Source organism: Carlito syrichta, unplaced genomic scaffold, assembly GCF_000164805.1.
Source record: "Carlito syrichta isolate Samal-C Ts95f unplaced genomic scaffold, Tarsius_syrichta-2.0.1 Scaffold302426, whole genome shotgun sequence".
In the NCBI taxonomy this organism is placed as follows: Eukaryota; Metazoa; Chordata; class Mammalia; order Primates; family Tarsiidae; genus Carlito; species Carlito syrichta.
The window spans coordinates 208,079-218,597 of record NW_007246522.1 but is presented as its reverse complement, the minus strand read 5'-3'; the positions used below and the strand labels follow the sequence as shown (position 1 = coordinate 218,597).

At 45.1% G+C, this 10,519-nt stretch overlaps 2 protein-coding genes across 2 annotated transcripts in view; one reads left to right on the top strand and one right to left on the bottom strand.

The window, feature by feature from the left end:
- Nucleotides 1–4,986, top strand: part of TDRD12 (tudor domain containing 12) — a 104,167-nt gene extending 99,181 nt beyond the window's left edge. Inside the window, exons 24-28 of the mRNA XM_021711637.1 lie at nt 1,374–1,468; nt 3,826–4,100; nt 4,184–4,337; nt 4,420–4,486; nt 4,895–4,986. Coding sequence (XP_021567312.1) covers nt 1,374–1,468; nt 3,826–4,100; nt 4,184–4,337; nt 4,420–4,486; nt 4,895–4,986 — 683 coding nt within the window. The remainder of the gene's footprint in view (nt 1–1,373; nt 1,469–3,825; nt 4,101–4,183; nt 4,338–4,419; nt 4,487–4,894) is intronic.
- Nucleotides 4,987–7,472: 2,486 nt separating this feature from the next.
- Nucleotides 7,473–10,519, bottom strand: part of SLC7A9 (solute carrier family 7 member 9) — a 40,376-nt gene continuing 37,329 nt past the window's right edge. The window contains exons 9-10 of the mRNA XM_008056636.1: nt 9,865–10,039; nt 7,473–7,852 (exon numbers count right to left, since the gene is read on the bottom strand). Of these exons, the coding sequence (XP_008054827.1) occupies nt 7,788–7,852; nt 9,865–10,039 (240 nt within the window). The 3' untranslated portion in view covers nt 7,473–7,787. The remainder of the gene's footprint in view (nt 7,853–9,864; nt 10,040–10,519) is intronic.

The following is a 10,519-nucleotide window of genomic DNA, read 5'->3' as shown; positions in this document are numbered from 1 at the left end:
CCCGCGGGCTCAAGCAATCCACTCACCTCAGCCTCCCAAAGCGCGGGATTGCAGGCTGAGCCACCGAGCCCGGCTTAGGCTCACTCTTATTGTAAAGTATTTCAGCAAAGAAGAGGAACTGGCATTCATACACGACAGCCAGTCATGTCTGGTTAATTGCATGACTTTTCACGCTGACGTTTCTCACTTATAGGAAGCTGGCACTGAATTAGGGGCCATAAAGAAGAAAGATGGGGAAAGTCACAGAGGAAGAGGGAAGAGACAAGGAGAGCACGTGCTGTCACTGGAATTTCTCTTCACGTGGCCATTTAATTTAATTGTGATATTCTTTGTCTTATAAAATGGAGTTAGGTCATGTTCCTAGTCTTGACAAGTCTTAGAAATCCTCTGGAAAGTGTATATTTTATACACTAATTCAGTGGTGGACCTTCAGCCTTCCACAGCCCTTCTGCCCTCTCTCGCTGTTCCTTCATTCTCAGTTCCCAGAAAGGTGCAGATCAGATCCTAGGGAGGTGGGCTTCTTGGATCCATTTAATATATATCAGCGAACCATTAGATATCAGAACCATCAGTCCTACCATTAGATAGCTGGCATTTTTTCATGGAAATCAGTGGTGTCAAAGGTGGAAGTTAGGTCAGCCAGGTCGCTGACTCCCCTGCACCATAACTCTCAGAGAAGGATAAGCAATCGTGTAGTGACTTTAGCAGGGGAGTGGTAGCTACGAAATGTCTAGGGTAACTACCAAGCAGTTGATGCCTTCCTGGAAAGACCAAGTTAAAGATAAGCTTCCCTGACTGTGTGTTTCACCTGGAAGAGACTCTGTCTCCAGCCTGCCTTTAAGGTTCAAAGAGACAGAGGAAGACACTGTGTGCAGTTTCTTTTTTTTTTTTTTGAGTTGGAGTCTCACTTTGTCACCCAGATTAAGGTGCAGTGGCCGTTCCCGGCCACCGCAGCCTCGACCTGCTGGGCTCCGGCGATCCTTCCGCCTCAGCCTTCCAAGTAGCTGGAACTACAGGCATGCGCCGCCATGCCCGGCTAATTTTTTATTTATTATGGAGATGAGGTCTCACCAAGTTGCCCAGGCGGGTCTCGAACCCGCGGGCTCAGGCAGTCCACTCACCTCGGCCTCCCAAAGCACTGTGGGATTACAAGCTGAGCCACCGAGCCCGGCCTCGTGTGCACTTTCTTAACGGCTCTTCTTGCCTTAGCTTCTGACTTTGTTTCTGGCTTTGAATTATTAGTGTCTCCCTTTGATTGGAAAATGTAAAGTGTCTGTTGTACCTCCAGAAGTTGGTGACTAGGACGCCCCCATGGCCTGGGCAAGGAATTGGCTTTAGGACCCATGGCAGTTGAGGCAGTGTGGCCTCTGCAGAGCACACGTCCACACCCAGGCAGGACTTCTCGAGGAAGCGGGAGGTGTGGCTGTTGGCGCTGTGCGTGCACGGCCACTCGGGTGCTGTACCTCGGGTAGGAATCTGGCACTCCTGGAACCAGCGGGTTTTCTTCAGGTCCTGTGGCAGTTTTGTGTTATCGATCTCCCAGCTTCACATCTCTTTGTCTTCAGAATCAAGGCCATCAGCTTCCGTAATAGGGCCAAGCCACCCTTCTCTAAGGTTTGTGTCTGTTCAGTGTCCCTCCAAAGGGCTTGAGACAGCTTTGCGCCAGCAGCTCTCGACATGGTTGGATTGGTCCACTTAAGCAACTTTGACCAGGAGACTGTTTCCTGAGGCTGGTTGACGAGCAGGCACTCTGTGACCGAATAGATCGGTGTTTCTCAGCAGTAGTTTGTTTCTTTGTTGTCAAGTTGCATTCTGTAATGTGAGTATGCCACAATGTATTAATTAATGGCCTATTGGTAGACATTGGGGTTGTCTTCACTTTTAAGCTATTCTGGTTAAAGCCACTGGGATCATTCTTGTTCATATTTTTAGTTTTTATTTTTTATTTTTTTTATTTTTTTTGAGTTGGAGTCTCACTCCATCACCGGGAGCGGCCACTGCAGCCTCGACCTGCAGGGCTCCGGTGATCCTTCCGCCTCAGCCTTCCGAGCAGCCGGAACTACAGGCATGCGCTACCACGCCCAGCTAATTTTTTTTTTATTTATTGTAAAGATGAGGTCTCCGCCAAGTTGCCCAGGTGGGTCTCGAACCCGCAGGCTCAGGCAGTCCACTCATCTCATACTCCAAAGGCACGGGATTATAGGCTGAGCCACCGAGCCCAACTTGTTCATATTTTTAGATGGAAGCTTCTAGTGTTTTAGATTGGAGAGTTTAAATTGCATTGTTTTAGAAAATGTCTTGTTTAGCCTTATTTCTTTGGACATATTGGCTGCTGTTCTGGAAGTCATCTTTCATGGGGTCCTGGTAGGTTAAGACAGCAGCAAAGAGGCACCAAGGATGCCTGAACATTTGCATTCAAGGCCAGCAATTGTATATGGTTCCTCTTCAAAAGAGTATCTTTACTTTCCTAATTCTTTAATTTTGATATTTATCAAACTTATTTTTTTTATTTTTTTGAGTTGGAGTCTCATTCTTGTTGCCCAGGCCAGAGTACAGTGGCATGTGCATGGCTGTTGCTGCCTTGGCCTGCTGGGTTTAGGCAATCCTTCTACCTCAGTCTTCCAAGTAGCTGGAACTACGGATACATGCCACCATGCCCTGCTAGTTTTTTGTGATTTATTGTAGAGACGAGGTCTCACCAAGTTACCCAGGCTGGTCTTGAACCTCCCAGGCTCAGGTAATCCTCTTGCTTCGGCCTCCCAAAGTGCTGGGATTACAGGCTGAGCCACCATGCCCGGCCTATTTTTTAAAATTTTATTTTAGAGATATAGGATACAAGTGAGGATTTACTACATAAGTAAGTTGCATGCAGGTGAAGTTTGGGTACCCAGTGTGTTGCCACGTGCTCCCTCCCTCCTTCCCTCCCCTAGGAATGTCCAGCATCTGTCGATCCCGCCCTAGTGCTCATGTGATCAGTGATCGGGGCCCACTTATGAGTGGGAGCATGCGTTATTCAGTTGTTTGTTTCTATGATAGCTCACCTAGTGTGATGGTCTCCAGCTGCATCCATGTTGCCCTAAAGGCTGTGTTTTTGTTCTTTATGGTTGCATAATATTCCATCACGTATATGTGCCACATTTTCTTTATCTTGTCCCCTTTTGATGGACATGTGAGTTGGTTCTATGTCTTTTGTTATTAGCGCTGTAATAAACATATATGTGCAGGTGTCTGTTTTTATTTTATTTTTTGAGTTGGAGTCTCACTCTGTCACCCAGACTGGAGTGCAGTGGCCGCTCCCGGCCACTGCAGCCTCGACCTGCTGGGCTCCGGCGATCCTTCCGCCTCCGCCTTCCAAGTAGCTGGGACTATAGGCGGGCGCTACTACACCCAGCTAATGTGCAGGTATCTTTTTGGTCGAGCAAAAAGTTTATGTTCCTCTGGATATATGCCCAGAAGAGGGTTTGCTGGAGGAATTTTAGTTCTTTGAGAAATTGCCATACTGTTTTCCACAAAGGATAAACTAGCTTACAGTCCCATCAGCAGTGTACAAGTGTTCTCTGCAGCCTCACCAACATGTTATTTTTACACTTTTTAATAACTGCAAAAGCTAGTTTTAAATTATTACGTTAGTTTTATTAAGTGACGTGCATTTTAATTTTTTCTAATTATTCTTTGCAACTGAATACTAGGTTTACTATCAAACTTACACTCTTATGGGAGTAATTCTTCATCTAAAAGTTGTATAAGGAGAAAGTATACACACAAACACACACACACATATTATGGAGTTGCATATGAATAACCTGTAGGAAAATTTGACTTTTATTTTTCACAGAAACGTTATCTGAAAACACTGGAGATGCTTCCACTAGCAAAACTGCACAGCCACATCTGAAAAGGTACGTCTGCCCACTGCCAGGGAGTCTGTGTCCCTTGACCGGTGACGAAGCACTGGTGAGTGTTCACGTCTTTTTCTTTCCTTGTAGCTTCCACCCACAAGTAAAATGGTTCCAAAAAGATGATGTCGTCATCTTAAAGATAAAAATAAGGAATGTGAAAGATTACAAGTGTAAATATTTTAAAGACAGAGTCATTTTCAGGTAGGCTTGTGTGTGTCTCACACAGTAAAAATGACTTCTAGCATTGAGAAGACTGACTTTCTTTACTGTCGTGAACACACTAGTGCCTGGGTAGGAGACAGACTGTACATGGCTGACATGGAGCTTCAAGCCAGCATTACGAAGGCTGGCTGCAAGTGCGAGATTGCAAATGACGAACCTGTAGTCACGCTTGCCAAGGAGAAGCGGGAACCGTGGCGTCGCCTGCTCAGGCAGAAGGTGAGGAGGGCGGTGCCGCTGTGGCCCAAACCCCTGGGCGTGTCGCGTTGGCTCGCCTAACGTAAATTGTTGTACTGAACAGAACCCTAACGTGGCTTTTGACTTTGACCACTGGGAAGACTGTGACGAGGACAGCCACTTCTCCCGGGGTAAGATGGGGAGCGCCCACTCCCTGAGGGCCGTGGTGGGGACACAATCCTCCCTCCGATTCACACAGGGACTTGGCCTTTGTGGCAACGGGCTGTTAGCTCAAAGCCCTCGGAGAGTAGTTTTCTCTCTGTGGTGTTAAATGCTTTGGTTTTAGTGCTGATCAACCCTTGATTGTAAACACACGTTTTGATACTTTTACAGATGTTCTTCCTAGGAGACTTATTTCTTTGTAAGCAGATTTTATCTGCCCATTTCTTCTTAAAATAATGAAAATATAATATAAGTTGCAAGATAAAGCTGGAACCCAAGGGTTGGTTGGGTGGTTTGTTCTGCATTGAGCAAAATAAGGGGGGAGGTTGCTAATTAGTCCACACTAAATGTATTTTTTATGATACTTAACTTTTTAGTTATAAATCCTAAAAACCTGCCCTGCAAAGTGGCAAAGGTGGTTGAAAACAGTAGCTCAGCTTCGGAGGATGATGAAAGTGATAGTGATTGAGAATGTGAATTAAATACTGAAGATTGGCAGAAGCTGCTGAACAAGTATGGATATTGCTGTGTGACTGAAAAGGAAGAAGCAAGCAATCACAGCCAAATCGTTTTTCATATCAAGGATAAATGATTACCAAGTGTCATCTTACAGTGTTAGAATTGGCAGTAATGAGAAATTCTTCGTTGATTTAAAAATGGGCTGATGGTAAGACTGTTCACAAGAGGGTGGAAGCAGAGAAACAAAAAGTGCCAGTCTGGCCAGGTGTGGTGGCTCACGCCTATGATCCCAGCACTTTGGAAGGCTGAGGTGGGAGGATCGCTCGAGGTCAGGAGTTCGAGACTAGACTGGGCAACGTGGTAAGACCCTGCCTCCACCAAAAAAAATTCACAGTTAAAATGCTGGTCTCGTCCAGCCCAGCTTGCCGGTCCTGCACGTTACTTCGCACCACCCCACTCATCCTGTGACGTTTGGTGATGAAATGTATTACCTGGAGTTAATCTCCCCGTTTTGCTCATTTAGACCTGTGTTTGGTACATGGCTGAAAACCTAGCCCGGTGGATATTAATTGGGTTTCCTACTTAGAAATGTACACCCAGCAATTGTTTAGCGAACCCTTTCGACTCTGAGTAAGTTAGTTTGACTTTGACATAACCATCTACATGCACTAATACGTTTAGTGTTCCTAAGAGCTACTACAGTAAGTTTACTTCTTATGAAGAAATAGTCCCAGGATAAAAATGGGATTACCTCAGCAATACCAGCAAGACCCAGGACTTTTTGGAGGTGAAACTGTTTTTCTGAATAATCCTGTGGACTTGCAGAGTCCTGAGCAAATGGGACAAAGGTTTACCATTAGTGGAAACTCAGAAGGTCCTGTGTGGTCACTCAAGGTAGCCCTCGAGCATCTAGATGTCATGAACCCAGCAAACATTTCTGACCCTCCTCAGGAAGGGTCGCCAAGGCTGTTGGGAGGAGGATGTATGGTCATCACGACTTAAATGGAGGAATGCCCAGAGACTGGCTTTATGCTTTGGGGTTTTGTTTACTGACAGAGTTAGAAAGGAGAAACTTAAAACCCTAGGTGCTTCCTCACGCTCAGTCTGTCAGCTTCCCCTAGAAGTGGAAAAGAGCGTGGCGCGAACATGATGGTTGATGACCCCCAAGGTCTTCATTCTTCTTCTCATCCCGGATGCCCAAGTTTATGTAGGTCCCGGGTGTAAACCATCACTTGAGCTAGGGGTGAACTTTGTCGCCAAGCCATCTCCTGATTAGGTTAGGACCACACTCTGGTTCAGTTTCCTTCTCTGTAGAAGACAACATGCGGTTTGCCGCCAGGAGTGCCCACAAGAGTGCTGCTGGATCAGACCATTTTTTCTGCCCATGATCAACATCTGGTCACTGTCCTCACACTGTCCTCAGCATGGGCCACTGCCAGGAGCGTGTCCTTATGGCTTCTGTGATTCTTATACAGGCACCAAATTGGCCCATGAGGTAAAATAGTTCCTCAGGAAGCAGAAAGTTCTGGCGTCTTAGCTGGCAGAGGTTTTGCCTCTGTGGAGCTCTTCTTAGTGTTCCCCTGTGTGACCGTCTCTTGCTTCAGTCAGTGGAGCCCGGGGTGGTGATCAGGCCTCCTGACACGCACTGGCATTCCCCAGCGTCCTTGCCCTTCCCTGGGAGCACTCGCCCCCTGCTGTTTATGCTGGAGTGTGTTGAGCCTCTCTTGTAAAAGAGCAAAAAATAATAGAGTAATAAAGCTGCATGGGTGTGCTGTCCACATCCACATGGGGGGTGCTGCTCTCAGAGAAGACGTAGCACTAACTCTTGTGTAGCTCACAGACCGCTACGTGAAAATACTAGGAGGCAGGCTGTGTGTGTAAACCTCAATTCCTTTTTGCAGACATGCAAATTTTCTAATATTTGAAGCTCTGAATAATGTTTTGTAGGACATAGTGTGCTGATGTATGCACCTGAGTATACTGACTAATTTTATTTTCGGTACTGCTGTTACTGTGTATGATTTCTAGTTTTGGGTGAATTTCTGAAATGCAATGTTAAAGTACTTTTGTCTCTATGTTCCTAAAATTGTTGACACTTAATTTTGGTATCAATGTGTTTTTTTTGCAGTGTATCAATAAAATTTCAGTGTTTTCACAGAAATCTTCCTTTTTACATTTTTTAAACAACATTTTCCCTGAGTGCCAAATACAAAATAAAATCGTATTCAGCACTCTTTCTGGTCTAACTAAAATGCCTGTGAAGGCTGTTGAGCAGCCAGTGATGCTGACTGGCGACACAGGTGACCCTTTGAACACATAGACTGCAAAGAGTTCCGGGTGAACGGTCAGCTTAAGGAAGGGGGGCCTTGCCATTCAGCCTGGCAGAGACCTGCCACATGCGTCAGGGGCTAAAAACAAGGGTGGACTGGGGAGACATTTGTAGTTTAACACTGAAAACGTGTCATCAATCTTATATAAAAGAAGAGATCTTACTGATTACTGGGCTTAAAGAATACCCTTTATTTAAGTAAGTGTGATGTGTCCTCATTAAACAGTTGCCACCTTATGTCTCAGTGGTATTTTTTATTCCACCTCTCCCCCACCATCTACCTCCTGTTAGGTGCTATCTCCGTCTAGTAACTTCTCCTTTCTGGAACACCACCCAGAGAATTAAGGACATCTAAAAATAACAATATTATAAACATCTGGATACATTTTTTCTTAAGAAATATCAGGAAGAAACAACCACAAATATTGCTTACAAAAATAAATTCATCGCAACTTTGACGTGGCTACAAGGGACAGAACTTGTTACTCAGGATCTTCCTCTGGTGGGACAACTTCCATTAGCATCTGAAGGTACATGGTGACAGGCTCTGGAATAGAAGTCAGGAATTAGTGCAGGAAGATGAACAGGATGTAAAAGCTTCCCCGTGACTGTTGGCGAGCAGTGGCGATGTTCTCACTCTTTGGTCACGTGTCACCTCTCAGACCCTGCACGCAGAGTGACTGGTGTTTGCTGCTCATCAGAACCATCCTGGTAGCTACATTGACTCCTTGGGGGTAAGTCATTTCCTATTAAAGAGTTAAGAACCTGCTAAATATCTGCCACCAAAGGATCTGCACTATCGGAAAAGTATATATGACCAAATTGTGTGTGTATATATTTCCTACCTCTGACTGAGAGCTGACTATTTAGTCTGACATCACTAAGACTGCATTCTGTTTAAAATACAGATTGTTTGGCTAAATATTCTAGAGCTGAGAAACAAGACATACTTTGTACCATTAGGTTGCAAGTTAGCCTGGCTAGACTCTTTGTTGCTGTTTTTTGTTTTGTTTTGTTTTTTGAGTTCTCTTTGTTGCTATCATCAATTTCAAGTTCATTTTCAGAGGCATGGAGAACCATGGCTGCTTTCCTTACATATAAGTTTCCTTGACTTTCTATAGGAGTGTGCCTGCAGGCCCTCTCAGCTTACGGTCTAGATCAGAACAAAGAGGTCGGGTGGAGGGATTTGTTTCAAGAAAGAAAAAAGTTCTTAGTTAAGAAATCACAGCCATTTTTGTTTTCACCATTGATCAGCATGAAATAAATCCTCCCTATTGGTTAAAGTACCCGTGTCAGGTGAGTGATGGTACCCAATTACATGGGTGAGGAAATGGCGGTTGAGAGAGGACTTAGCAGTGCCAATGCTGAACAAAGGCCTCTCAGAGGTCCCCGCTGCCTGAGCTGGAGTCCCCTGCCAACTTTCCTGCCGGCTAGTTGGGTTTTACTCTTCTGTTACCTTGTATAAGTTGCAAGTACGTAAAGACAAAGCTCATAGGTGTGCCACAAGGGGGTGCTTGTGCTCTCCTGTTCAGGCAAACTGAACAGGAGAGGAAGAGTCAGGTATTGATCACATTTGCTTAATATTAAGTGGCTGTTGTAAGCTGGTGGATCAAGGATTAAATTGTGCCCAGGACAGTTCTTTATCTTCAGGGAACTCACAGTGGAGAGAGGGAGGCCAGGAAACAGGCATTGGTCACCGCACAGGTCACCTCACAGCCTGGTAGGAATGCTCAGGAAGCCTCAAAGACTTTTGTAAATGGGGCTTCCTGCAACTAAAATCTGCGGTATAGGATGCAACACTGAATATATGTATAAACTTTATTTATTTTGAAACAAGAGTTGCACTCTGTCACCCAGGCTGGGGTGCAGTGGTGTACACATGGCTCACTATAGCCTCAACCTCCTGGGCTCAAGCCATCCTCCCACCTCAGCCTCCCAAGTAGCTTACCTGGCTTGGTTTGTAGGCTTTTTAAAAAGTTGTAATCCAGAGACTCTTTTGATGTACTTTAGCACAAGTGCTTTCTTTTTAGAAGCGAAAGTGGCTTATATAGCTAAGCTTTTAAGCAACAATTGCCTTAAAATAGATGAGGATCAAGATTGCTGCATGAGTGTGAGGCCTGTGCCCTTGGCACTGGAAGGCCTGGGCCCAAACCCCATCACTTTCTGGGTGTCTGCAATGCCACTGAGCCTTTTAGTTGATGGTACATATCAGGGAAAAGAAAATGGTTTTCCAGGGCTGAGATAGTGACTATACCTACCACTATCAAATGGCACACAGAAAAGTGGCAACAACGGTAAATTTTATGTGTATTTATAATTCAAAAGAAAATAGTGCTCTTCCTTCCTACTTACAGTAATTGACAGGAACAAAAAAGATTAAAGGTGGACCCAGAAGTGTTCCCCTGAGGGGAGCAGCCAGGTGTCCTGAAAAGATGATGTCTGCCAGCCCTGTGAGATCGTGATGGAGAGGACTTGGCAGAATCAGGGCAGGTGAGGCTGAGGGATGCTGTGCCTGTCTGCACTCTGCTAATAGCCAAATAGGCCTTCTGTGATACTCACTTGAGATTTTCTGAGCCCATCCAAACTTGTAGTAGACAAAAAGGAAGTAAAATATAAGGCCACTCAATATAAATAAGACACAATAGAGATACTCCCACGCGGGCTGACTGATGATTGGGGCCACGACCAAAAACACGGATATGAGAGTCACCAGGATGGGGATGACGATGGGTACCTGCAAGCAAAGCAGCAGGGGGTCATGGTGTGGCCAGGCACGTTCATTTCCTTGTCGAAATGTCTCATTTAAAAAGCTGATAGAAGTGTTATGAGCTCCATATACACCTCCAATGTCAATATTTTAATGCACTTTTTGCCAGTTTCACCTAATCTACCTTTTTTCTGTTTCCTAGAATATAAAAATCTTGTCATTTTACCTGTAAAATATTCAGCATGCATCTCCTACAAGGACTTTACGTTTTTAACATGTTCATTCCTTCCCCTCCTCTTTTATTTTGTCAGTGAAATGTTGAGGAAGTTGGATGATTTATTCTACACACGTGTTTAATTTCAGCTTTGCCTGATTGCTTCCTCCCGGGGTCACCTTCTCCAGCTCCCATGCCCTCCAGGAGATGGTAGTGAGATTTTGAGGCAGAGTCCTGGGGGTCGGAGCAGTGCGCTTCCTTTTGTGATACGTGTCGAGGCACATGCTGTTTGA